The sequence below is a fragment of the Sinocyclocheilus grahami genome, unplaced genomic scaffold (assembly GCF_001515645.1).
Source record: "Sinocyclocheilus grahami isolate Dianchi unplaced genomic scaffold, SAMN03320097.WGS_v1.1 scaffold16.1, whole genome shotgun sequence".
Taxonomy (NCBI): Eukaryota; Metazoa; Chordata; class Actinopteri; order Cypriniformes; family Cyprinidae; genus Sinocyclocheilus; species Sinocyclocheilus grahami.
In genome coordinates, this window is record NW_015505195.1 from 1,705,472 (window position 1) to 1,729,079 (window position 23,608).

At 37.6% G+C, this 23,608-nt stretch overlaps 1 protein-coding gene across 9 annotated transcripts in view; it reads right to left on the minus strand.

Annotated features, from left to right (window-relative positions):
- The window catches only part of osbpl9 (oxysterol binding protein-like 9), a 30,576-nt gene that overhangs the window by 6,461 nt on the left and 507 nt on the right, over nt 1-23,608 (minus strand). For 2 of the 9 annotated variants that reach the window (XM_016228820.1, XM_016228829.1), the window contains exons 2-14: nt 21,258-21,308; nt 19,065-19,143; nt 12,435-12,541; nt 8,488-8,583; nt 8,336-8,383; nt 7,586-7,615; nt 7,430-7,480; nt 6,829-6,867; nt 4,700-4,793; nt 4,395-4,499; nt 1,395-1,554; nt 939-1,045; nt 14-132 (exon numbers count right to left, since the gene is read on the minus strand). In XM_016228820.1, coding sequence (XP_016084306.1) covers nt 14-132; nt 939-1,045; nt 1,395-1,554; nt 4,395-4,499; nt 4,700-4,793; nt 6,829-6,867; nt 7,430-7,480; nt 7,586-7,615; nt 8,336-8,383; nt 8,488-8,583; nt 12,435-12,541; nt 19,065-19,143; nt 21,258-21,308 — 1,086 coding nt within the window. Of the gene's footprint in view, nt 1-13; nt 133-938; nt 1,046-1,394; nt 1,555-4,394; nt 4,500-4,699; nt 4,794-6,828; nt 6,868-7,429; nt 7,481-7,585; nt 7,616-8,335; nt 8,384-8,487; nt 8,584-11,481; nt 11,597-12,434; nt 12,542-19,064; nt 19,144-21,257; nt 21,309-23,608 lie in introns of those variants that run through there. The other 7 variants (XM_016228837.1, XM_016228845.1, XM_016228853.1 and 4 more) reach the window with 4 other exon arrangements.

Genomic DNA, 23,608 nt, shown 5'->3' on the forward strand with positions numbered 1-23,608 from the left:
TGTTTGTGTTTACCTTGGTGAGATCCATGCCCAGTCGCACTTGAGATAGCAGATGCATGATGACACTTGTGTGTTCTTCCACAGATTCACCCTCGCCATCATCATCTTTCTCATCATGACTGTCAAACTGATCTGAGAAAAACACACAGCAACCAATGAACTAAGCAAACAGTGAATGTGAAACACACAAGGTGAACTCAACTGCATTTCTTATTATCAGTGTTGGAAACACTTAATATTTTTTGTGAAAACCATAATACACTACCATTCAAAAGTTTGGGGCAAGTACTTTTATTCAGCAAGGATGCATTCAATTGATCTTTTTAAAGATGTCTGTCTTTTTAAAGACAGTAAAGACAATGATAATAATAAAAAAAAAAATTCAAATAAACAATTTCTATTAATCAAAGAATACTGAAAAAAAAAAATCCCATTTTTAAAGAAAATATTAATGGTCAAAAACAGTTTTCAACATTGATGATAATAATAACCATTATTAATATTTGAGCTCCTATAATAATTGCGCATCAAATCACATTAGACCGAGTTCTGCAGAACCAAATTTCAGTTTTACCATCACAGGAATAAATTACATTTTTAAATATATATATATATATAGTTATGCTAAATTGCAATAATATTTCACAATATTAATGTATTTACTGTATTTAAATAAATGCAACTTTGGTGAACATTAGAGACTTCTTTAAAAAAACACTGAAAAATCATAATTATTCTTAATAGATATTTAAATAATTAAATAATTATTATTATAATTCATCTTAATTATACTATACATATTGTTAGTTTTTGGATGGTGCTGGTGTTAAGTGTTAAAAGTGTGTTAAAATCTAAATATAAAAATAAACACAATATTTGCTCTGATTCATTTTGGGAAATTCAAACGTGAGGGATGTGCATGTGTGTGTTCTGTGTACCTGCATCAGTGGTGCCGTTCGACATGGAGGAGTTGATTGATTCGTTGGTGTCTGGCCGTTTTAGGGCTGTGCTATCGTCACTGTTCACAGCAGCGGATCTCTTCGGACTGCAGAGACACAAGAATATCACGTCAGCTTATTCCAGAATAAATTCTGTGGCAATGGAAGCTAGAGTTTGTGTGTGTAAGTGAGTCCATTCACTGTTTTAATTAGGTCAGTGTGTGTTTCTTTTTGTTTGCAGTAAATAGTGTGTGTGAGTGTTTTAAACTCCAAGCAGTACTGTTTTCACATAATGCAGTGTTACTTAATGTGCGTGTGGCCAGGTGCTACTATAATTTACTTGTGCAGCAGTACTTCAGTGAGTTTTAATTATACAGAAGTTTTTATGTTTCTGTTCATTACTTGCACTATTCTGTTTTTCGTGTGGTGTGGTATGTGTCTGTGTGTTTAACTCACTCTATGCAGTGTTTTGGTGAGGTGCTGCTATGATAAAACTCATCTGCGTCGTAAAACTCATCTTCACTGCTGGAATAGGAGAAGTCAGGGACACTGTGGGGTGGTATGTTCATGTGACTGGGCGAAGTCACGCTGCTGCTGGGAGCTGAAGGACCACTCCCTAAAACCACAGGAAGAAAATTAAATGAATACATGTGAGAATAAATGTAAGTGTGCAGAGGAACTATGACTAACCACACTCATTTAAGCAATACCATGGCCGGCAGTCAGTATATTTCAGATATGGGTTGAGGTTTTGTGCTTTTGAATAAGAGTCTGGCATGTGGGCTTCAAATAAATAGCATGGGTGATAAGCTCATATACATGCTTAGCATCTGCGACATTTGGCTCTCGAGTCAGGGGGGGCAAGAAAATTTTTATATATATATATGAAATAAATAAATAAATAAAAGCAAAATATTTTTTTTCTGATGTAAGCATCAAAACAATGCCCTACCGAATTGCAACGCATCAAAGCAGTCAATCCAACACAGTCAAGAATAACTTAAAGAGGTTGCCACTGTTTAGTAAACTGTGGACTAGCTTTGGCTCTTCCTGCCGACTTGAATGGTGATGCTTCCCGTTTGTCAGTTGATGGCCTTTCATTTTTAACCAGAAATGTGCATGCTGCTTTTCTGATGTTCACTGAAGTTTTCCGTGTCTTTTTCCTGTGTCACTTGATTTTGAATCGTTGTTACCAAAGGCAAGACACGTGAGGAAAAAATAAACGATCAGTTGTGGGACTATATTCTGTCATAAATCGCATACCATTCATTGCTGAATTTTCTACCGTCCGTTACTGGAAATGAAATGAAATTACTGGTTGTTTTATCCCGATCTCAATAAAGTTTACACACGCTTTTGGTCCGTGAATTAGATCTCGCTCGGGACGCGCGCTGTCTGTAGAGGTTTGGCCAGGACCGGTTCCAGAATTAAATCAACATATTTTATGTTCTGTCCATTGCCAATCACTGGTATTTCGAGAGTGAATCCCGCATAAATATGCGGATGTCATTCCCGAAACTTTGCAGGGTGTAGCCTATGTGTCTGAAAAACGAAAGTTTCATACAAATTATGAATGGATTATACCCTAGAAAGCGTACTCCCTTTATCACTAAAAAGCGTCACTCATCTTTGTTCATCGTGATCTTACAAAGTTCCGTTATAATCAATGAAGCTCTCTAAACTGCACAAAGAATCTCTTATTTACATCGCGTCTGCACTTAGTCATGAGATGATTCACGAGCGTGCAAAACTGCACTTAAAAACTGCGGCGCTTTCAGCGGTGAGTGAATTCTGACAAAACGTTTCTGATTGGCCATTGCGTCCAATTGGTTCCATTGCTCAACACTGCAAAATCACGTTGAGGATATTTAGCGCTTGATGATGCTTAGTAATACACTACATCCATAGCAGATCTCACAAGCAAAAGCTCTGGTTTTAAAAACTGCAAATATGTATGACTCCTTGTACAGTCCTAAACACACACACACACACACACACACGTGTATTTCAGAATAATCGTTGGACCAACAAAGCAACAGATTTTTAAAACTGATTTAAAACTGTATATGCCCACCCCTGACATCACTCTTCACTGGTTCATTTCAATTATGACACCAACAAAAACATAAGGTCATATTTTACATATTAACATTAATAAGGTATTATTTATGTACTACTTAGTATTATTGAAATGTAATGAAATTTTTTCATATATTTTAACTAATGTAATAAAATAAAAAGCATGTTTTATTAGATTTTCTATTTTTTATTTTATTTTAGAGTAATTGTGGATATTAACATATATAAAAAATCTTTAAAAAATGCTAGTATTTTAGCATTAAATAATGCTAAAATACTAGCATTTTATTAATTTCATTCATATTAATGAAAAATGTAATTACACATTCTAATTTAAAATGTAATAAAATAAAAAAGCATGTTTTATTAGACTTATTCTATTTTATTATTTTCATTTATGATTAGAGTATTAACATCTATAAAACATCTTTAAAAATCTAGTATTTTACTATTTATGCACTACTATATATAATATATAATAATAAACAATATTAATTACAAAAATGTTATTATGTTATACATTTTAATTTGAAATGTAATGAAAAAGCATGCATGTTTAGATTTTCTATTTTATTATTTTTATTTTATTATTAGAGTAATTGAGGACATTAACATCTATAAAAACATCTTTAAAACATCTTTCAAAAAGCTAGTAATTATTACACAATTGTGTGTAGTTCAGGAATGTAGCAACAAAACAGAAAATGGCTAGCAAGACAAAGCATGCATATTACTGTGATGCTGTCAGCCTAATAAATTAAACGTTTGGTTGTGTTGATAAGACAAAGACTGTTCAAATGCTCAAAAATGTCTAATGAAATCAGCCCTGCCTACAACGCAAGCACTTTCGGCATGAATATAAATGGAAACCCTGATTCACAGTCTGCCCTTTTGAGCTCTTGACTGTGTTTTATGCCTAGTTTCCTGCACTGCTGTCCAGAGCACTACCGATCGGCTGTGTTTTTGCTGAGCTCAGCTCTTCCTGCACTGCCTCAGCAGAAGCTGGACTTTCTGAGCCCCTGTACCCAGCACTAATGGACAGTCAGGGGAGAACAGACTGACTGCAGAGAGAACAGCACAGCCTGCATCCCCACTGCAGCGGAATACTGCTTCTGCTCACGTTGGATGAGTAGTAAGATTAGCTTCATCCTAAATACAGTGTTTTCTTCCAAAAACAACTGAGCTTCATTCTAAAATTAGATTAAGTCTAATGGTAATTTGTTGATCAGAATTTAAGCATCTGCATATATATAATAAATATAAACACATAACAATGCATAACATACACACATATAAATAACTGATATACACTTTCAAATCAGATTCAGTTACATTTAATGTGTTTACTTTGATGGCTGTCTGATTGCTGGTTCGTACCTGTGCTGTTGGGAGTGGGGGTCTGAAGGCTGCCCATCACCGTGACAACAGGGCCCATGGGTAATGAAGAAGGCCTCTGTTCAGTTTTACACACCTGAGCTCCATCTACAGATGAACACACACCCTTCATATGCCCTTGGCCCTTATAAATGCACACAAAATTTGCAAACCAAATCTAATTTCAGAGTTTCCAAATCAATGGACTACAAATGCCAAGAAGCCTTTAAAATAAGCGTAAAATATATACAACACTATTAAGGAATGAAACGGAGAAAGAGACAGAAAGCGAGAGAAAGACAGCTCACCTGTGGGCAGAGTGGTCTGTGTTGGCATGGCACTGACTACAGACGTGTTAAGAGGGGCAGGCTGGAATACCCCATCCACTGGGTTTATGGTGCTCTGCACAGAACAAGAGACATGATACAAAACACAGCTCTCACAGGAAAGCACGTTATAAATACACCCTCTCATAGGAGTTTTCAGTTTCATTGCCCAACCCAACTATCACAGAAATCCTCAGGGGAAACAAGGACTTGTGATATTCAGTTACTAGAACGGTTTAAAGGGATAGTTCACTCAAATATGACAATTCTGGCATCATTTACTTATCCTAATGTTGTTCTAAATCTGTATTAATTTTTTCTTCTATGGAAAACAAAAGATGGACGCTCTTTGGAAGTATAATGAACTTTCATTTCAGAGTGGCCAGGATACAATTTTTCCTTTTGTGTTCCACAGAAGAAAATCTGTGATACTGATTTCGAACAACACAAGAGTGAGTAAATGAAGTAAATGTTAAACTATCCCTTTAAGGTGCTGAATTTTTTTTTATATCTATTTGTAAGTGACATTCAGACATACAAGGTATATTTATTGAAAATAAAAATCTCCAGTTGACTCTTCAATGCTCTGATTTCCTACATGAAATAGTAAAAATATTGTTATTTATTGTTAAAGACAACATAAAATCATGAAATTAGCACCATTTACACTAACATTCAAAGGTCTGGGGTCAGTAAGACTATTTTTTTTCAGTAAGGCTGCATTAAATTTATGTCGTATGTCAATAAGATGTCATATAATGCAAGTTACATGCATTACCATGCTGTTTTAAACCTTTTTATGCGTCCACATTCTTTCTACACAGAGAGACAGAAATAGTCAATGACATTTTGATAATCAAGAGAAAGATCTGAAGTAAATCAGTGAATCCGATTCAGTGCTTTATAATACACTGTGTCCAAATGAGCAACCTCACAGCTGTGGCCCGCATCTGTCACACTGAATCTTTTCAATATACAAAAATCACTATGAGTCAATCTCTGCCTTATGGTAACTAAACACCGAGCATCTGTCAGTCGGCACAGACTCAGACACAAGGCTATTAATCTCTACACCCACGTCAACAAGAGCATCCCAAAATCCTGCATATCATTCACTAAATAGCCAAGGCAGAATGACAAATAATTTCTACCCAGCAGAGAAACACTGACGTCACAGGGCACAGAGGTGAGGTAACAATACCTGAAAAAACACAAGGGGGAAAAAAGGCATGCAGGGGAGTGAGTGAAATTAGTTTGGAGGGGCTTTTCTGGAATTCTGGAAAGGAATTTTAAAAGATTGTTGTTCTGAATAATCTGTTTCGTTGTACCACAACAGAGGCTGCTGCTCTTAATTAAAAGCCAATTGGAGCAATTAGAGCCCTGCAGCGAATACATAAACACTAGAATGAGATTAAATCAAGAGGCAGAGACACTCAGGTAATCACAGATTCAGAAGGAAGAAACTCAAGATTCCAAAAACAGAAGAATACAACATTTGGTTGAAGTCCTTAAATACCATTTGCATTTTCAACATTTCATGTTTAAAGATCTGCTATAATGCGCATAAAACATTATATACAGATTTTAGATTTGGCTTTTTTAGCCATATTCAACTCAAACTAAATCAGTCTGCGAGGTGCCTTAAACGCAGTTGGTGATTACGTCACTTCAGCACCAGTCTTGACGGTTATTGACCCAATGAGAGCCTCCGAGTAGGTCGTAATAGATCCGTATCCATTTGTCCTACATGGTTCAACAGCATGTATGACAACGGAAAATCAATGATTATTCTGCGTGCACATATGCGTGTCTTACGTTTGCAGGGTTTAAGCAGTTTGGTTCAATTATAATGATGGAAAGAAGTATTTGGGTTTCAATTTGTTGCAAATCATGACCATAGGAAAGGACAGGTCCAGAATTACCCGACAGGAAGTGTAAGAAAGAATGAAAGCAGAGAAAAAAAGAGAGAGATGTAGACGTGGTGGGCGGAGCCCTCCGATCAAGGTCATGCACATCTCGGTTCAGTTTAAAAAATGTGATTTCAGTGGAAGAGAGAACAGTAGCACTGTTTGATTTAGACTAGTTCATTGCTAAGGAATGTCAAAACTTACTATCAGTCCGTTTGTGTGTTGCTGTTCGTTACTTTGATCCTTCAAATTTTGAAAAAGAAAACACAAATTGAGAAATAAGGCAACTCCACAGTTGGGAGAAAGCCACAAAAGATGCAAATGGTCTCTGCTTTAATTTGAAGCAATAACAATGGTCACTCAAGGTATTTTAACCTACTGAATCTCTTAGGATATGTTCACACAGTCAGTGTTTGGGATTGTCAACTGTATTTATTTACTAACAGGTCCCCATTCATAGTAAAACATACAGGAGTCAAATAATTCATTGTAAATGAATTTGATACAAATTAGTCCAATCAAGGTCAAATTTTTAAGTCAATGTGAGCATAACCATACTTAGCACTGTAAAACAAGCCTGACAATCGTATTCTGCTGCTGTGTGAACATGGCCTTAGTGTAGGAGAATCACCTCTCCAAACCATTAATATGGTATCTGCTGGAATGTTCATAAGCCGGCCAAGATAAACATTAAAAGGGTTATGGAAAATTATAGGTTGGGTTGCACAAGACATAAATATTAACACAGTGAGCAGACAAAACACAGGTGCATAAACATTCTAAGCTTAAGAGACAAGCGTTTTACCTTGGCAATCTGTAGTAGTACGATACAGTGTTTGATGGACTCTACCATACTCTTAAAAAAAAAATAAAAAAAAGAACAACAAGAAATGAAAATACATTCCACTACCAAATTCAGATCTAAAATGCATTGAGAGGGTGAAGGTGCAGACACTCTTACACAAGTCGTGTCCTTCAGGTTCTCGATTTTCTGTGAATAGGACAATGACGAACAAGAAAAGGGACAGTTTCAGTTAGAATTGTGAAATGCCCTTGAATTAAAAACAAAGATGCACCTTTACAAAACCTAAAAAAAGCAGAAACGAAAGCCTGAGACCAAATGACAGTCTCATGAGTTTCATCCCCTAAAATAGGCTTAAAATGTGACTCTCGGTAAAAGCTTGGCTTCAAATTTGGTATTTGAAGTATCTTCAGAATTTCTCTGTGTGTGAACAATATACAATGCATTTACATTTTATTGCCGCTAACTGACCTCCCACCCTTTTCCATCTCCCCTCACTCACTGAGTGATTTGCATTTAGTGCCTGATTAGAAATATATGCAAAGAAATTAATTAATTTATTCTTAATAATGAAAATATATTAAATGTCTATTAAACTACATAATATATTGCCAAGGCTGAAAATGGACACATTTACCTTTCTTTGTGTTTTCAGTTAACAGCTTAACTTACTAGCTAAAACAAGATATCATAATATTGCACTATATTTTGATCAGGCATGACTTTACTCTGGCTCTTTTATTTAGAAGGGTGGGATGTCCTTCAATAGAGATGCCATATTGGGCATTCCAGTTTCTCACAATTATTGTAATACAAGTGGAATGTCTCTGCCATATACTGTGCCTAGCAGAAAGACTCTGACAGACGATGCATCTCTGATGACACAAATAAAAAAAGATCATGTCTTACTCTGCGCGACTCATCTTCCTTGCAGTCTTTAATCTTTTCATCGAAGAGCTAGAAGATGCAACAATAACAGGAATTAGACAGCAATGTATGTAAGAAAATTATATGTCAACTCTTTTGAGTCACGATGAGGTCTTATGATAAAATAGCCTTACTTTTAACTGGTCGATCAAAATCTGCAAATACGCATCAGCTTCAGCTAGCTTCTTGTCGAATTCCTGAACGCTGGGAACGAATCCTGTTTCTGCCTCCTGCAAGTGAAAGTGAGAGGGATCAGTTTCAGTCCTTCTCCAGTGTATAAAAGCTTCCATGGTGTCCTAAGCTCAGTCACGTTCTGCTTTCGAGAGGAACTGAGCAGAACCGCTCCCTGCTTCTTCACATTTCTCTCTATTAGCAACTTTAACTGAATTACACAATTAGACAACAGGCATAAACAGAGATCAGACCATGAGAGGGACTGATACTGAACTGCAGAATAAAGGCTACACGCTGTGTTTGGTTATTGATGGTTACTGATACTAGAAAGCAAAGAAATTTATAAAAAGTCACCACAAGCACCACAATGATGTAAGTTTCCGATCATTATCTTGTACAATAATATTTCTGATTCAAGCAATTCAAGGTTGAAAAAAAGAGAAAAAAAAAAACTTTGTTGTTTAAGATGATCAACAGACTTGTCATAACTGATATTCAGACCTGGACTTTAATGTTGATCATGATAACATACAATTAACCAAGATTTTTCATGGAATCATTTCAATTGTACTTACCCGAACAACTAAACTATGAGTTTTAAAACGGGTGCATTTTAAAATAAAATTAAATAAAATTAAAATTTTTGTTTAAAATAATTTGTCAACTGAATGTAATTTTATTTTCCTTTAAGGATATTGCAGATCAACAAATAACTACTTTTTAAAGCACATGGCTTTATGCTATGACACTTCTCCTATGAGGTCTGAAGTGCTTTCTAAACTCATAACACACAAATTCTGAGAATAAAACAAGACTAAAACCTTAAAACAGCTCCCTTATAACTAGAACAAGACATTTAAATATTATTACTGTAACACAGAAGTCGTCTGGCAACCTTATAAAAAAGGCAAACCAGAATTCCTTCTTCTATATGTAGCATAACCACAAATACAACCTTTAGCTATTCGAGACCTCTTCAGTTAAACTTTCAGACTAGCTTAAAGCTAATAGCAGCTAGCCCAAGTGGCTTTGAGGAGTGAAATTTAGATAGCACAGGCAATGTTGGCAGTAGCCTATACAAGAGAGGTACTCCCTGGTCTGGGGGTCACTGTCGTGAGCTCTGGGTCTTGCCGGCCTTCATGAAAGACCTCACGGTGGAGATTGGCCGAACTGAATTGCATAGGAAAATTAAGAAAAGCCATGGGCAGCTGACTGTCGGTCAAAATGGTAAACATTATTAAAATAGGTCAAAGTCTGCAGGAGCAGAGCAAATCCGCTCAGGATTCAAAGGTTAAGTGGAATATCAGTATGCATGTGATTCATTGAGTTAACTGCAAACACATAAATGTAGATGCACAATAAAAGATCTAATGAGAGATTTGCTGCTTTTAAAATAAACTAAAGATCAAGATCCCACTCTGAAGACATGGCCTGGTTGTACTAATCTACAGGTTATTTGTACTTCTGTCATGTAAGAATTATACGAGGGCTTTTATAAAGCACTCTGTCCTGCTAAAACGAACTTCCTAAACAATGACGGCAGGATTTATTAACAGCTGGAATGAAAGCCTAAAGCATTGTGACAACTCGTAACACAATTTGCAAATATACTTCACATTTTAAGCATTGCCACAAGAGCCATTATATCAGACAGATGGTCAGTTTTCTCTTTCAGGTCAACTATGGTCATGCCGGAGCAACAGTAGTGGATACAATAGCATATTATTATAGGGATTCGATATTGGAATAGCCTGCCGCAGTCATTAAGACAATCTTCCACTTATCATACTTTCAAAAATCACTTTAAAAAGTGGCTCATGACAAAACAGTCGTCTAACCATTTTAAGTAAATGTTTTTTATTTGGGGTATTTTGTTTCCTATGTGATGTTTGTATGTATATTTGAGTATGTGTTTTTGTGTGCACCTGCCTAGGGACTGCGGATGTAAATTAGCAATGTTGATAACCTAGCTTGTTTACATTCTGTATTTGATACAAATGTTCATTAACATGCATTGTCCCTATCAAATAAACAGACAAACAAACAAAGATGTTCAACAGGCTGCTTACCTTGCCAAGCATTGCTTTTGCGTACCTTTGCTAATACTACAGTATGTTTCTGGCAAACTAGCATCCTAACAGTTGTACTACTGCTCTTCTATGTGAAAAAACAAACAAATGGGACAATTTCTGGTTAAGGGACAAACAGATGTGTGATTTAACTGCTATATGTTAATATATCCGGCATACGATTTTATTGAAATGCATATTTCCTGGGAACTTACCCGCAATTCTCTAGTTAAGTATGCTTGGTCATATCCTACAGGCACCATAAACATCTCATCTCCCAGCAGCCCTGAGATCTGCTATTTTGGCATGAACAAATTGCCAAAATACCTCTTAACAAGCATTTGCGACCTCCAAGAGAGCATTACAATTATTTTTATCCTGTGCCTGGCATGAGAAAGCCATGGCACGCTGAGCTGTTAACACACAACTGAACACACAGATTCTCAAGACAGGAAGCTGATCCCATTGACTCACTCTTTCAGTCTGACTCATAGCAGAAAATCTGAACATCCAACACAACTGCAGAGAATATTTCAGTGAATCAACTAAGCCACCTGGGGTGTATAGGCTATCGTTCTGCCTTTTTAGGCAAAAAACACACCAGTGAGACACTTGAAAAGCAAACACACAAGTCTGAATTAAAGATATGTGCTCTATTATGTCAGCACAGACCGTACACACATGATGTGGCTGAGATTGCAAATCTCAAGTTAGTAGAAAAGTAACTACGCATTCAAGTATGACCCATGGCCTCTCTATTTGCACACGCAAATGCTTCCCTACCTTCGTGAACATACCCACCCACCCCTACCTGTCCACACTCACACACACACACAACACACAGCATGATTTAACGCATCAGTAAATTCCAACAAAGATACTCACTTGGTTCTTGCCACTGCAGGACATGCCTCCACAAATCTGACCCACACTCATAGAAACACTTTCAATATCAGTTGAAAAACACCCTTTCCTGTAAGTTCCTCCTCTAAAGGAGGGGCGAAAAAGGTGAACAAATACCTATTAGCTCGCCGGCTGATTCAGAGCAGTTCTATAAACCACTATTGACCAGGAACAGGAGACTTCCTCAAAAGAAAAAAAAAGAAGAAGAAAAAGTAGCATAAGCTCTACAGTCTGTAGAAAACACAATACAGTGCTGTGATTGGATCTGCCATCTGCTGCACGGGAGGGGCTGGCTGAATAAGCAAAGCTGTGATTGGCTGCTAGATATCATGTGACCGGATAGCTGCGCACATTCTGCGTGTAGGTACACGCAGCTGCCAGTCAGCAGGTTTAAAAAAATAAATAAATTTAAGTTAAGGTACAGAGGGAACAGATAGATCTTTGAGAGGATAGATTGAGGGAAAGAATACAGAGGGAGAGGAAGAAAGTAAGCATGAAAAATTCATACAATTATTTACAAGATGGGGAAAAAAAAACTAACTAAAGCTGCATGCTTTTCTCAGCCTGTCCTGGTTTCCTCCATTGGTACGGAGCAGGTGGGCATGTCTAGTGCATTCAATACACTCAGAGCTCCTCTTCAGGCCTTTTTTTTGTAGTTTTCAGATCATTAGAAAAGCAAATATTTCACATACTCTAATTAAAAACACATTATGCTTTCCTAATGACAGCCAATGGGAGGACACCCCTTTTTGTAAAATTAATTCAACATTTAAACTAATTTAAAATATATTTTTAATTGCAATAAACAATACTTGCAACAACAACAATAATAATAACAACTTTATACATGTGAGGACTATAGGTTAAAAAGATGTCACAAAAAAAAAATCATAAGGTCTTTATTTTATTTTAATTACACCTCTCCGAGATCATACCTGTAGTACATGAGGCCTTGATATGGCTCTTACCCGCTGAAGGGTGTGGCGAAGAATCGTCCCCTCTAAGGCATGAATCCACTTCTCCCGCTCATCTGCGTCACGGGCTGAAAGGGAAATATCCAAAAACACATCCATTAGTAATAAGCAGATGGACCACACACGTCATGTGAAATGGAGAGTGGAGAATGACCCTGCCATGGAGCTGTAAAAGTGACAGCGGTAACTACAGCTCTGTTGTCGAGTTTCACGAAGACAAGACAGGGTTGTGGTTTAAGTTAAACAGGAACACACACAAATGAAAGCCTCTGCCCTTGTGTAAATACGATTGGTAAATAACACTTGTGGCAGAGTTTCTTTAGAAAAGAAGGATGACATTTCAGAAAAGCCAAGGTCTGACTAAAAACACAGTCTCTGTGCTTCAAAAGATCTATAAATCAAGCATAAAACAATAAAGCCTACAGCATAAAATACAAGTAGGAGTTTCTAACAGTCAGGTCAACAAATTGATGTACCCTTAAAGGGATGGTTGGCCTGAAATAAAATTCTGTATTTGTTTACTCACCTTCATGTTGTTTAAAACACAATTTTATTAATTCCACTGAACTTTCTCATTGATGTTTTTACACACAATCAAACCTGATACATATAAGATTTATGAGCTTCAGTGAAGGAGATGGTTTTCAGTAAATAATGACTTAAATTCGGTCTGTATTTCAAACACAGCTACCATATGGCATCAGAAGACTTAAAATATAGAGCAACAGCTGTATGGACCACTTCTATGGTGCTTTAAGGAGCTCTAGAGCCACTGTTCACCATCCACTTCCACTGTATGTAAAAGACCAGTGTGAACCTTCCTCAAAACATATCTTTCTGTGCTCCACAGAAGAAAGAAATTCATAAAGCATCACATGGCATGAGGTAAATAGTCAGTTTAAAAAGTACTATAAGTAGGCCTGAGAAGTTACCACAATGTGTATAGACAGATATTAGCCAAAAACTCTCTCTCTCTCTCACTAACAGCCATTAGCCATTCATTTAACCATTCCCTCAGGGAACAGATGAGAAACAGCACTCCAAACATAACATATAGCATCTTCGATGGATGAGGGTCCAAAGCTTAGCAGAAAATCTAAAAGCTTTCAGAAGCACAAAGAAGATCTGACACATACAATCACAATTTACACATCCATGGAATCGGTTAATGATCTAATCTATACATCTGAACCAGAAATATCAACGATACAAATGGTTTAATATCTTCAAGAAAATAACTTAAATTTTTTTACCTGCTTATAAAATACAGTTAGTGTTTGCACAGGACCACCAAAGCCATCCTACATCTATGGAACATGCTTGAAATCAATGTCCCAGATCCGTGCGAGACTCACCGTCCAAAACAAACATGGCCCCTCCCTGCGCTACTGACACCGGAGCAGAGATCACATGACGCATGATGCCAGGCTACCTCCACTCGCTAGCCAATGAGATTTCACTAGGTGAGGTAAGTTGAGTTGATTACAAAACACTGCACTTGTCCGTTATTTGGCAATGAGGGCATACTAACATTGACCTAAAGACTACAGCAACAGCAAAACCCTGAGTAGAATAGGAAATAATTTTTTTTATAATAATTATTATTTTTATTAATAACAGCAATAAATTATACATGTACAATATATATTTAATAATATAAATTAAATTATAAACAATGTAATGCAATTATTATCAAAGAAATGGACACTTAAACTGCTGTTTACTTGAACTGAATGTTCTTTGAGCAAATGCATGAGAGCTAACTTATTTCATTACCTATTTTGCACAATTTAATTCAGTTTTTAGCTGCTCCCCTCCCCATCTCTACCCTATATACTGAAAGAAAGGTGGAGTGTGTCTCTGGAGAGCAATGGCGGACTTCAGTCTGGAACGAGGGCACCTTATGTAATGTGCCCTTCTAACGACACTCCAGCTGTATGCAAGAGAAAAAGAGAAACTTCAGCACTCAAACAAATTGTCCCATCATTTACACAAATCTTTTTAAACGTAGTGAACGTTAAAGACATTTCTGCTACACACTAGCAGCTGCTGTAAAACAGCAGGATGTTTTCACCAGACTTGTCACTAAGCTACTACAAGATGTTAAAGGATGGTGAAGTAAAGAGTAACAGTCGTAGGAGTCAAAAGAACGTGTGTGTGTGTGTGTGTTGGGGGTGCAATGATAATTAATTTTAAAAAAATCTGGCTGACACAAATAAATTATTTACATGTCATGGTCAATATTCAATACATGGTTGATATTAAAATTATATACACATTCAAAAGTTTGTGGTCTGAAAGATTTTTGTAAGAAAGTTTATTTTTGAAAGAAGTCTATTATGTTCAACAAGGCTGCATTTACTTGATCAGAAATAAAGTAAAAACATTAATATTGTGAAATATTATTACAATTTAAAATAACTGTTTTCTGCTGAATTTTCAGCAGCCATTACTCCAGTCTTCAATGTCACATAATCCTTCAGAAATCATTTTATGCTGATTTGGTGCTCATTTTGTTATCACAGCATTATCAATGTTTAAAACAACGGTGCTGCTTATTTTTCTATAAATGAATAGAAAGTTCAAAAGAACAGCATTTATTCAAAACAGAAACCTTTTAAAACAATGTAAAAGCCTTCACTGTAATTCTTGATCGATTTAATGCATCTTGGTTGAATAATAGCAAAAACAAAAACGCTAACTGCCCCCGAACTTAACTAATAAACAACACTAAAATAAACTTAAAAATTACTCAAGAGATTTATTATAATGTAACAGTATGAAAAAAAATGGACCCTAATGTTAATAGACCTGCTTTTAACATTGTTAAACTTAGTATTTCAAAGATTAACTTAAAGTGACTATTAGATGATGGAAATGGTCATCTAAATGTAAAAATAGGGGAAATATAATTAGATGTAGTACAGATTTATTGTGCATCCCTGGTGTGTGTCCATCTGTCCAGAAAACATAGTGAGCTGCCTTATATCTATAGTTTGAAAAAGCCTTTGTACTGGGAAAGAGCTTTAAAATGCTGCTTAGCTCAGTAGGTTTTGGAAGAGCGCACGTGTGTGAGTGTGCTCTCCTGCAGTCTCTACTAAACTCACTGCAGCTTCCATGTGACTCCCTGCATCTTTCCACTGCCAGCTCTATCCTGCGGAAACATGAGAGTTTGACGACAGAAAGAAAAACGCATACCAGTAGCTCATTCTTCCTCTATGCAACTGTTCCACTTCTTTTCTCCCTCTCTGTTATTTCTTTCCCCTCTGGAGCATGAATGTGCATGTTGATCCATTGCCAGTAGGAGCTCAGTGTATGACACTGGAAGCTTTTAACTGCTTTTTTTTGCAGTCAAGTGTCTGCGAGAAAGACAGGTAGAGGCTTTTAGAAAATAAAGGGGCTTTCAGGCCGGACTGATATTGGGCCACAGAGGAGTATGATGAATTATGGATGGCCCTCTAAATAGCAAGTACAGTTCCTCTGTGCCGTCTCTCTGGCCGACATTGTGCGAACCTCTCCATATATACCCGTCTTAACCGGTCAAACTCACCTAATTCTCAAATGTATCTTGCTGAGTGGGGAGGTTAACTATATTCTTACATTCACCGCTATGAAATTTCAAGCTCACGTGGCTTTTACTGTTCTGCGAGTGTTCTTTACACCATATTTTCATTTAGCAGGTTCATTTCTAGAACAAGGTTTTGTTCTTTCTATCCTGTAACATCTTAGCAGCATGTTTTTTGGTTTTAGCTCAGTGGGCAGCCTGCTACAATCCTGATGATGTTTCATGTTGAAAAGAAAAACAAAGCAGAGTTTTGCTTAAGTTTAACCTGAACACATCACACTTTATAAATCACTCCACCCTGCACTTACCACAAACACTGCAAAATCAGAACAACGTTTTAGGGTCGCCGTGATTTTGCCAAGTAAGACATGTTCCTGGATCAACATCTATTGTTGATCCTGGATCAACATAATTGTCCAAAAATATAGACTTAACCCATTCCCTACCCCTAAACCTAACCCTACCCATAATTTATTCCTAAAAACAGTGTGAAATGATAGCTGATTAACAAGGGTGTAGAAGTACCTCACCCTGATTGTAAGCCTAAAACAGATATTTCCTGAAAAGTTATCCCTCAATTCTGATTGGTTGATAGGAATGTTGTTCCAGGAACATGTTGTACTTGGTGAAATCACAGTCACCACGTTTTAGCATCGCAAAGCCAAACTTTAATAGACCGACATGCAAAAAAATGGTAATCTGTTCGAAGAAAAGCAAAGCCATTTGCAAACAGACCACACTATAGGAAACAGTAGAAGATCAGACAAATCCAGCATCTTTTATAGTAGTTGTTTATAATTTGATTAAATTTGATTACACACTACCATTCAAATGTTTTCGAAAGAAGCTTCTTATGTTCACCAAAGGTGCATTTATTTGACCAAAAATACAGTAAAAACTGTAATATTGTGAAATATTATTACAATTTAAAATAACAATTTTCTATTTGAATATATTATTCCAGTCTTCAGTGTCATATGCTCCTTCAGAAATCATTCTGATATGCTGATTTGGTGCTCAAAAAACATTTCTTATAGTATGAAAACAGTATTTTTGTAGAAACCATGATACATATTTTTAGGATTCTTTGATGAATAGAAAGTTCAAAAGAACAGCATTTACTTTAAATAAAGTATTTTGTATCATTATAAATGTCTTTACTGTCACTTTTGATCAAATTAATGTGTCATTGCTGAATAAAAGTTTATTAATTTCTTTCTTTCAAAAAACAAAAACATAACCTAACCCTAAAATTCTGAACAATAGTGTAAGTCGGGTCTTTGCACTGTAATGCAGAACCTCTGACACCACTTAAAGTACTGAAAAAATAGGAATATGATATTCCCTTTCAATGAATGTATTCTTCAGATTAATCAGTTATCAAAATAGCTGTTAGCTTCAGACCACCATACATCAGATACATCAGCTCTGTGAACAGACTCTGTACATGCCATCTGAAACTAGTAGGAATAATAATAACAACATTCAAATCTTCATTTGCTCATGTCTTCAACAAGATCTTTACTCAAGAATACACTATTCTGAACCCAATGTGGCACCTTGTGAAACTAAATACTCTAAAAAATAACTAAGATACAAGAAAATTGTGCTGTGATTCCGGTCGACTGATATCAGGAGGCACAAAACAATTTCTGCTGTGGGATAAATGGCTCCTGCTGAAATGGAGATATGAGAACTGATAGGATGAGTCCCTGAGGATCTCAAGAGGTGGATGGTATAAAAAGATTGTTGGAACTAAAGCCTGAGCTCCACACTCTGAAATACACACATGCAAACACACAACAGTAAATCTGGCATGGCATGTTTTTTTAAAAAGGCTTGGATTGGCATTCCATAGCACAACTGACAAACAATGCCAAAGCAGGTCGGTAATGAATTTTACTGGTGAAAGTGAAAATTAATAAAGAGAAAGAGAATAATCTTCATTCAGTCTATGTGAGGAAAGCTTAACCGCATGATGGAATGAGCCTAAAACGATCACTGATAAATAAAAAAAGTCACAATCTTAACATACTCAACATAGTGCCGCCAAGTACGTATTTTCAAATCCTACAACTCTGAGAACGAATAAAACGCTCAAAAAAGTTAATGCAACCAGCCAACTCCAGGTGTAAATAAAAACAAAGCATGGTTGAAACTAATCATTAATGCAAACCCAAATGATAAACAGTCACGGCAGAAGACGCAACCAGACGAGTCCCAGCTGAGCGTGACCTTACCCTTCTTACTGTAAAGCCACAGCATACAGTGTCGGAACATAGCAGTGGGTGAGGGCATGGGGAGAGTGAACGCACCCCTGGCAGGGCGGATGCCAGGGGGGGTGGAGGAAGACAGATGAGCCAGTGAGAAAAGGTGGAGGCTAGAGGCTAAAAACCTGGAGCTCAGCAGCCAGCAGCCTTGAGTAACTCTGCGGTGAAACTGTCTGTTCTACTCCGTTTCTCCAAGAGTTCTTCTAGCTCCAAGGAAATTCCTAGTAGATATTCAGCACGGATCCTGGAACAAAATCCAGCCTCTGATCTCAATTCATAAAACTACGAAATCTGCAGATCGTCCCGTCAATGGTTGCAAGAGATAAGCCGGACAAATGCACCAGGCCTAATGTCTGTATGGATTGTGTGCATGCAACTGATGCGAGTGGGTCGTGTTTGCATTAAAATTCTGGTTACTGATGTTATAATCTTCTTTAAAATCAAAATGAGAAAGAGCATGTGGGGGAGAATGAATAAGCAAGAGCAAAAATAAACAGAGTGGAAAGAGGAGAGGAGGGATGAGCAGTATGGAGTGTGTGAGAGAGAGAGAGAGAGAGAGAGAGAGAGAGAGAGAGAGAGAGAGAGAGAAAGAGAGAGAGACAGACAGACAGACGGGGCACACGTGAGCAGCCGGCTGATGGCCACACTATAAACACTGGTTAAAAGCATCACAGCAGGAGGTGCCAACAAACAGAAGATGAGAGAGGAGATGGACGAGACAAAAGCACTAGAAGAACGAGAGAATGGAGACCTCACCCTGAAAATGGAAAGTCTTCTGGTCCACGGTAATGGTGAAAGTGCTGTCGTCCTCGTCATCGATTCCAATCACAGCTCCCTGCAAAAAAGGAACGCAGCGAAAGCCATTCAGACTGAGGAACACGTCATTCGCTCCCTCTCTCTTTCTATCGGTTCCTCTGCTCCACTCCCTCACACACATGAGAAGAGAGAGAGAGAAAGAGAAGGAAAGGGGTGGGAGAGAATGGGTGGAGTAAGAGAAAGAGATGGGAACAAGGCAGAAAAGGGAGGAAAAAAATAAGAGAGAGAAAGGGGAAGCAAATGGAAACTGAAAAGGGAGGACGGAGAGAAAGAGTGAGGGAAAAACTGCAGCACATTCAGTATAACAGGACCAGAGGAAAAACATGCGACCATTAACTCTTTCACACCTGATGTACTACCACACCAGATTATCATTCACAAATCTAAAAGCCTTTCTAACATTATGAAACATTAAATAGAGCAGTTTGAAAACATGCCATGGTTTTGAGTAAGAAAATGCCGAAAATATGAAGCTTTTACTTAAAAATACAGATGTGCCAGGCAGTGCATTTACTGGTTACCGACAGGAAGACAGCAATAACTGCTCAGATCAGACCACAGGCCTTGAGAAAAATAAGCCAACGCCCTAAGCATTTTTAACGTCTGTCTTAGATTTAAATTTAGACTTAGACTTAAAATTAACTGCTCACTCTCAATCAATTTCTTATGATTATTTAAAGCTATGAAATACATTCACATTAAAGGAGATAAAAAAACTCTAACTAACACTTCATTTGCAATTTAATGGCAAGCTGTTTTCAGAGAAATTTCATCCATCTTCATCCTTTTGGCATACAGGAATTATGAACACTAAACCTGGTGATAATAACTTTTACTATCTCTGTATTTAAGCAGTTATCTACAACTAAAATACTCATAATACCATGCAGCTTTAGATTTAACACATTAATTCTACTCTGTAGCTATATTATAACAATTCTTCCCTGCAATAAATGTACATATTTCATAACTGTCCTCTGCATTTTAAAGTGAAGAGTGCGCCATCTGCTGGTGAAGAGTTTTCACAGCTTTGTTTTAAAGGGGTCCTATTATGCTCTTTTACAAAGTCTTAATTTTGTTTTGGGGGAGTACTAGAACAGGCTCTCATACTAGGTTGTTTGAAAAACACATTATTTTTCACATATTTCACATTATTACAACACCTCTCTCCCCAGTCTGGCATGAACGGCTGGAATAGTTCCTGTATCAAATGAAGGCCCGCCTTCTGAAATACCAAATGTGCTGTGATTGGTTAGCTGGAACAGTGCGTGTTGTGATTGGCAGCACTCCGCGCCTGGTCGGGAAATGTCACGCCCCTTACCATAGCCGCCTGCGAGCTTCAGTGTAAATATTGCGTCAAAATCAAATAAATTTGAGCACGATTTAAACCCGGATGATTGTAACCACACTAAGTTCATCTGCCTTGGGAAAGCTAGCGTGTCGCTGACATAGTGATAACACTCGTTGCCTTTTCTAGTGCAGCTCAACCAGGTCTCATCCCCATTCGTCGATATTTGTGATATCACAAATCCCGGAAAATATGCGTTGTAGTCCAAACAAGTCATTCGTTGTAGTTTTTGAAAAGTGATTTCTGTTAAATAAAATATCTCCTTTTGAATTGGACTTTGAGCTTTATAACTTTGCAGATCTCTTTTATGCTCAAACAGCAACATTACAGACTAACTAAAGTTGAAAGTGAAAAAGCAAAATAGGACCCCTTTAAATAGGTGAGGCATACAAAGAGCTTCTAAAGAATTGCTGCAACAGCTTGAGGAGGGCTCTCTATTGTTTTAGCATCACTGTATACTAAAAGCGAGGAGCACACAGAAATGTTTGACTAAATCTGATGTTGAAAACCTTCAGGGACACCTAAAGGAAGACCTTAAGACTCATTACTAGATGCAATCTACCTCAAATAACAATACAAAGCATATGGAATAAAAACAAGTCACATCCTTTTTTGAAATTCTACATCCATACTATAATATCCTGATGGCAGATTCTCAACAGCAGCTAGGGTTAAATTAACATAACTAAACAAGAATAAATGCCAGAATGAGGACAAGCACAGACCAAAAAAAGAGTGAGAAGAATCAACCTAGTCCTGCTTTAACAATAAAGAAAACTTCTTACCCGAAGTCGCACACAGCCTCTTCTAGAGCCACGCATCATCTTGTCCTTGGACTGAAGATGGAGACAAGAGTGTTAAAGGAGCATTTTGATAAATGACCAACACAGGACTGGAATACATTCAAATCTCACTTTGCTGAAGATTTAAGAAGTTCACAAACTGTTGGGTCTAAGATCATACATGTAACCAATTTGGATTTTGCATCATACAGTAGAAAATAGGCAGTTCTTTTAACATTACTATTTGCCTTTTAATACATAGGACATTCTTTATATTAATATTTAATATACTTCCTAAATTATAAATAATAACAACATTGTAAACAATGGTAGTATTCTGGAAACTGAGACTTGCAAAGCAGAGTTTTTTTATATTAAAAACGATATACACATTTTATACACACACACACACATATATATATATATATATATATATATATACACACACACACACAGAGAACGTTAATGACATCCCAATCTTAATTCTTAATCCATAGGGTTTAATATGGAGTTGGCACACCCTTTGCAGCTCTAACAGCTTCAACTCTTCTGGGAAGGCCGGGTTAAAGAGTGTGTTTATGGGAACTTTTGACCATTCTTCTAGAAGCGTATTTGTGAGGTCAGGCACTGATTTTGGACGAGAAGGCCTGGCTCGCAGTCTCCGTTCTAATTAATTCCAAAGGTGTTCTATCGGGTTGAGGCACCTCAGTGGCTGAGTTGCTATTGTTCCCAATTGCTTCCACTTTGTTATAATACCACTAACAGTTGACTGTGGAATATTTAGTAGTGAGGACCTATGGCAACCTATCACGGTACCATGATTGAGCTCCTGAGAGCGACCCATTCTTTCACAAATGTTTGTAGAAGCAGTCTGCATGCCTAGGTGCTTGATTTTATACACCTGTGGCCATGGAAGTGATTGGAAAATGAATGAATGAATGAGCCCTTTATTGTCACTGATCACAGGTACCAGCGAAATTACCCATCCACCTGTCCATACATACAATATGACAAGGGGGGTAGACAGGACAGGAGGACAGGGAATTTTAGAAGAAATACAGCATAACATGAGGGAAGGGAGGAGATAAAAAAAACAGACCCCAGACTATGCTCCTATGGGGAGCACAGTGTGGGAACAGGAAAAAAACACCTCAGCAACATAAGCACATCAATACAGATACACACGACTTGCAACAGGGTAGGGGGAGAGGGGGGGTGGAGGTAATCCAGCACAGGCAAGCAGCCTGGTCCTGCAGCCATTCTCGGCGCTGATCGCAGACCCGCTTGTCAGACTGGCGGAACAAAGCGGCGAAGGCGAGGGATCTGGGCAAGGTTGGTAAATGTCAGGAGTTGGGGGAAGGAACACAAGAGCGTCTCACTGCAGTGCTCTCTCGGGGGAGTAGTTGTCCCAACAGCGGCCTTGGCTGAGGCCAGTGCTGGTTGAGGGGAGCCAAAAGCAGATAAGATTAGGATTGTTTAGTCTTGGGGCAAGTAGCCGCATTCCAGTTTACACGACTACTCTCTTTGTCCATTCTGGTCTCCGAATCGATCCATTTGCCTTTGCAAAGCAGTGAGCTTCTCCGTGATGTTATCCATTTTGCGGTTAATAGTTCCAGTCTCAGTGCTGACCGCTCTGCCCACTGCTTCAATCATGACGGGCAGCCTTGTGAGGCTTTGGTCCGGTTTCTGAATTTCTCGATAAACCAGGGCAATGCCTAATCCAATCAGCATAAGACCTGTTATCATGGTTCCGAATAGGTAGATATCTTCAATGTCCTCCACGGAAAGAGCCGCTAGACACACGACCCGCCACCTTTCCCACGCGTCCATCGTGTAGCCAGCTGCAAACATTCCGGCAGGGCAGTCAGGTTCCCCCGAACCCAAGCTTCTTGTCGAGAAGATGGTGTCAATTGACATACAGTATTTTATACTATAAATAATTAGTCCTATACTGTATATCACACACACACATACATGTATATATATATATATATATATATACACACATAACTTATTTGTTATTAGCACACACATAACTTATTAGCACTTTCCGTTTTATATCTCTGTTTGACAGTTTCAGTTGTTGGGTCATGATTATACGCAGTATTAGCATCACAGTAAACCAAGAAAATCAGTGAAGAGTGAAGAGTTCATTTTTACCTATTTAACCCAGTGCCAATAAACAATCACTGGCCAAAAAATTATATGGCCTATATATGTAGACATTAACAAACCTGAGAGCTCTAGCTGTGGATGATTTACAGACAGCAACTGCAGCTCTTAGCTTAGCTATTTATCTTGTGTTTGGACATTATAGAGCTTTCCGGATGAAGTCTGAAAGCTATAAATGTGTG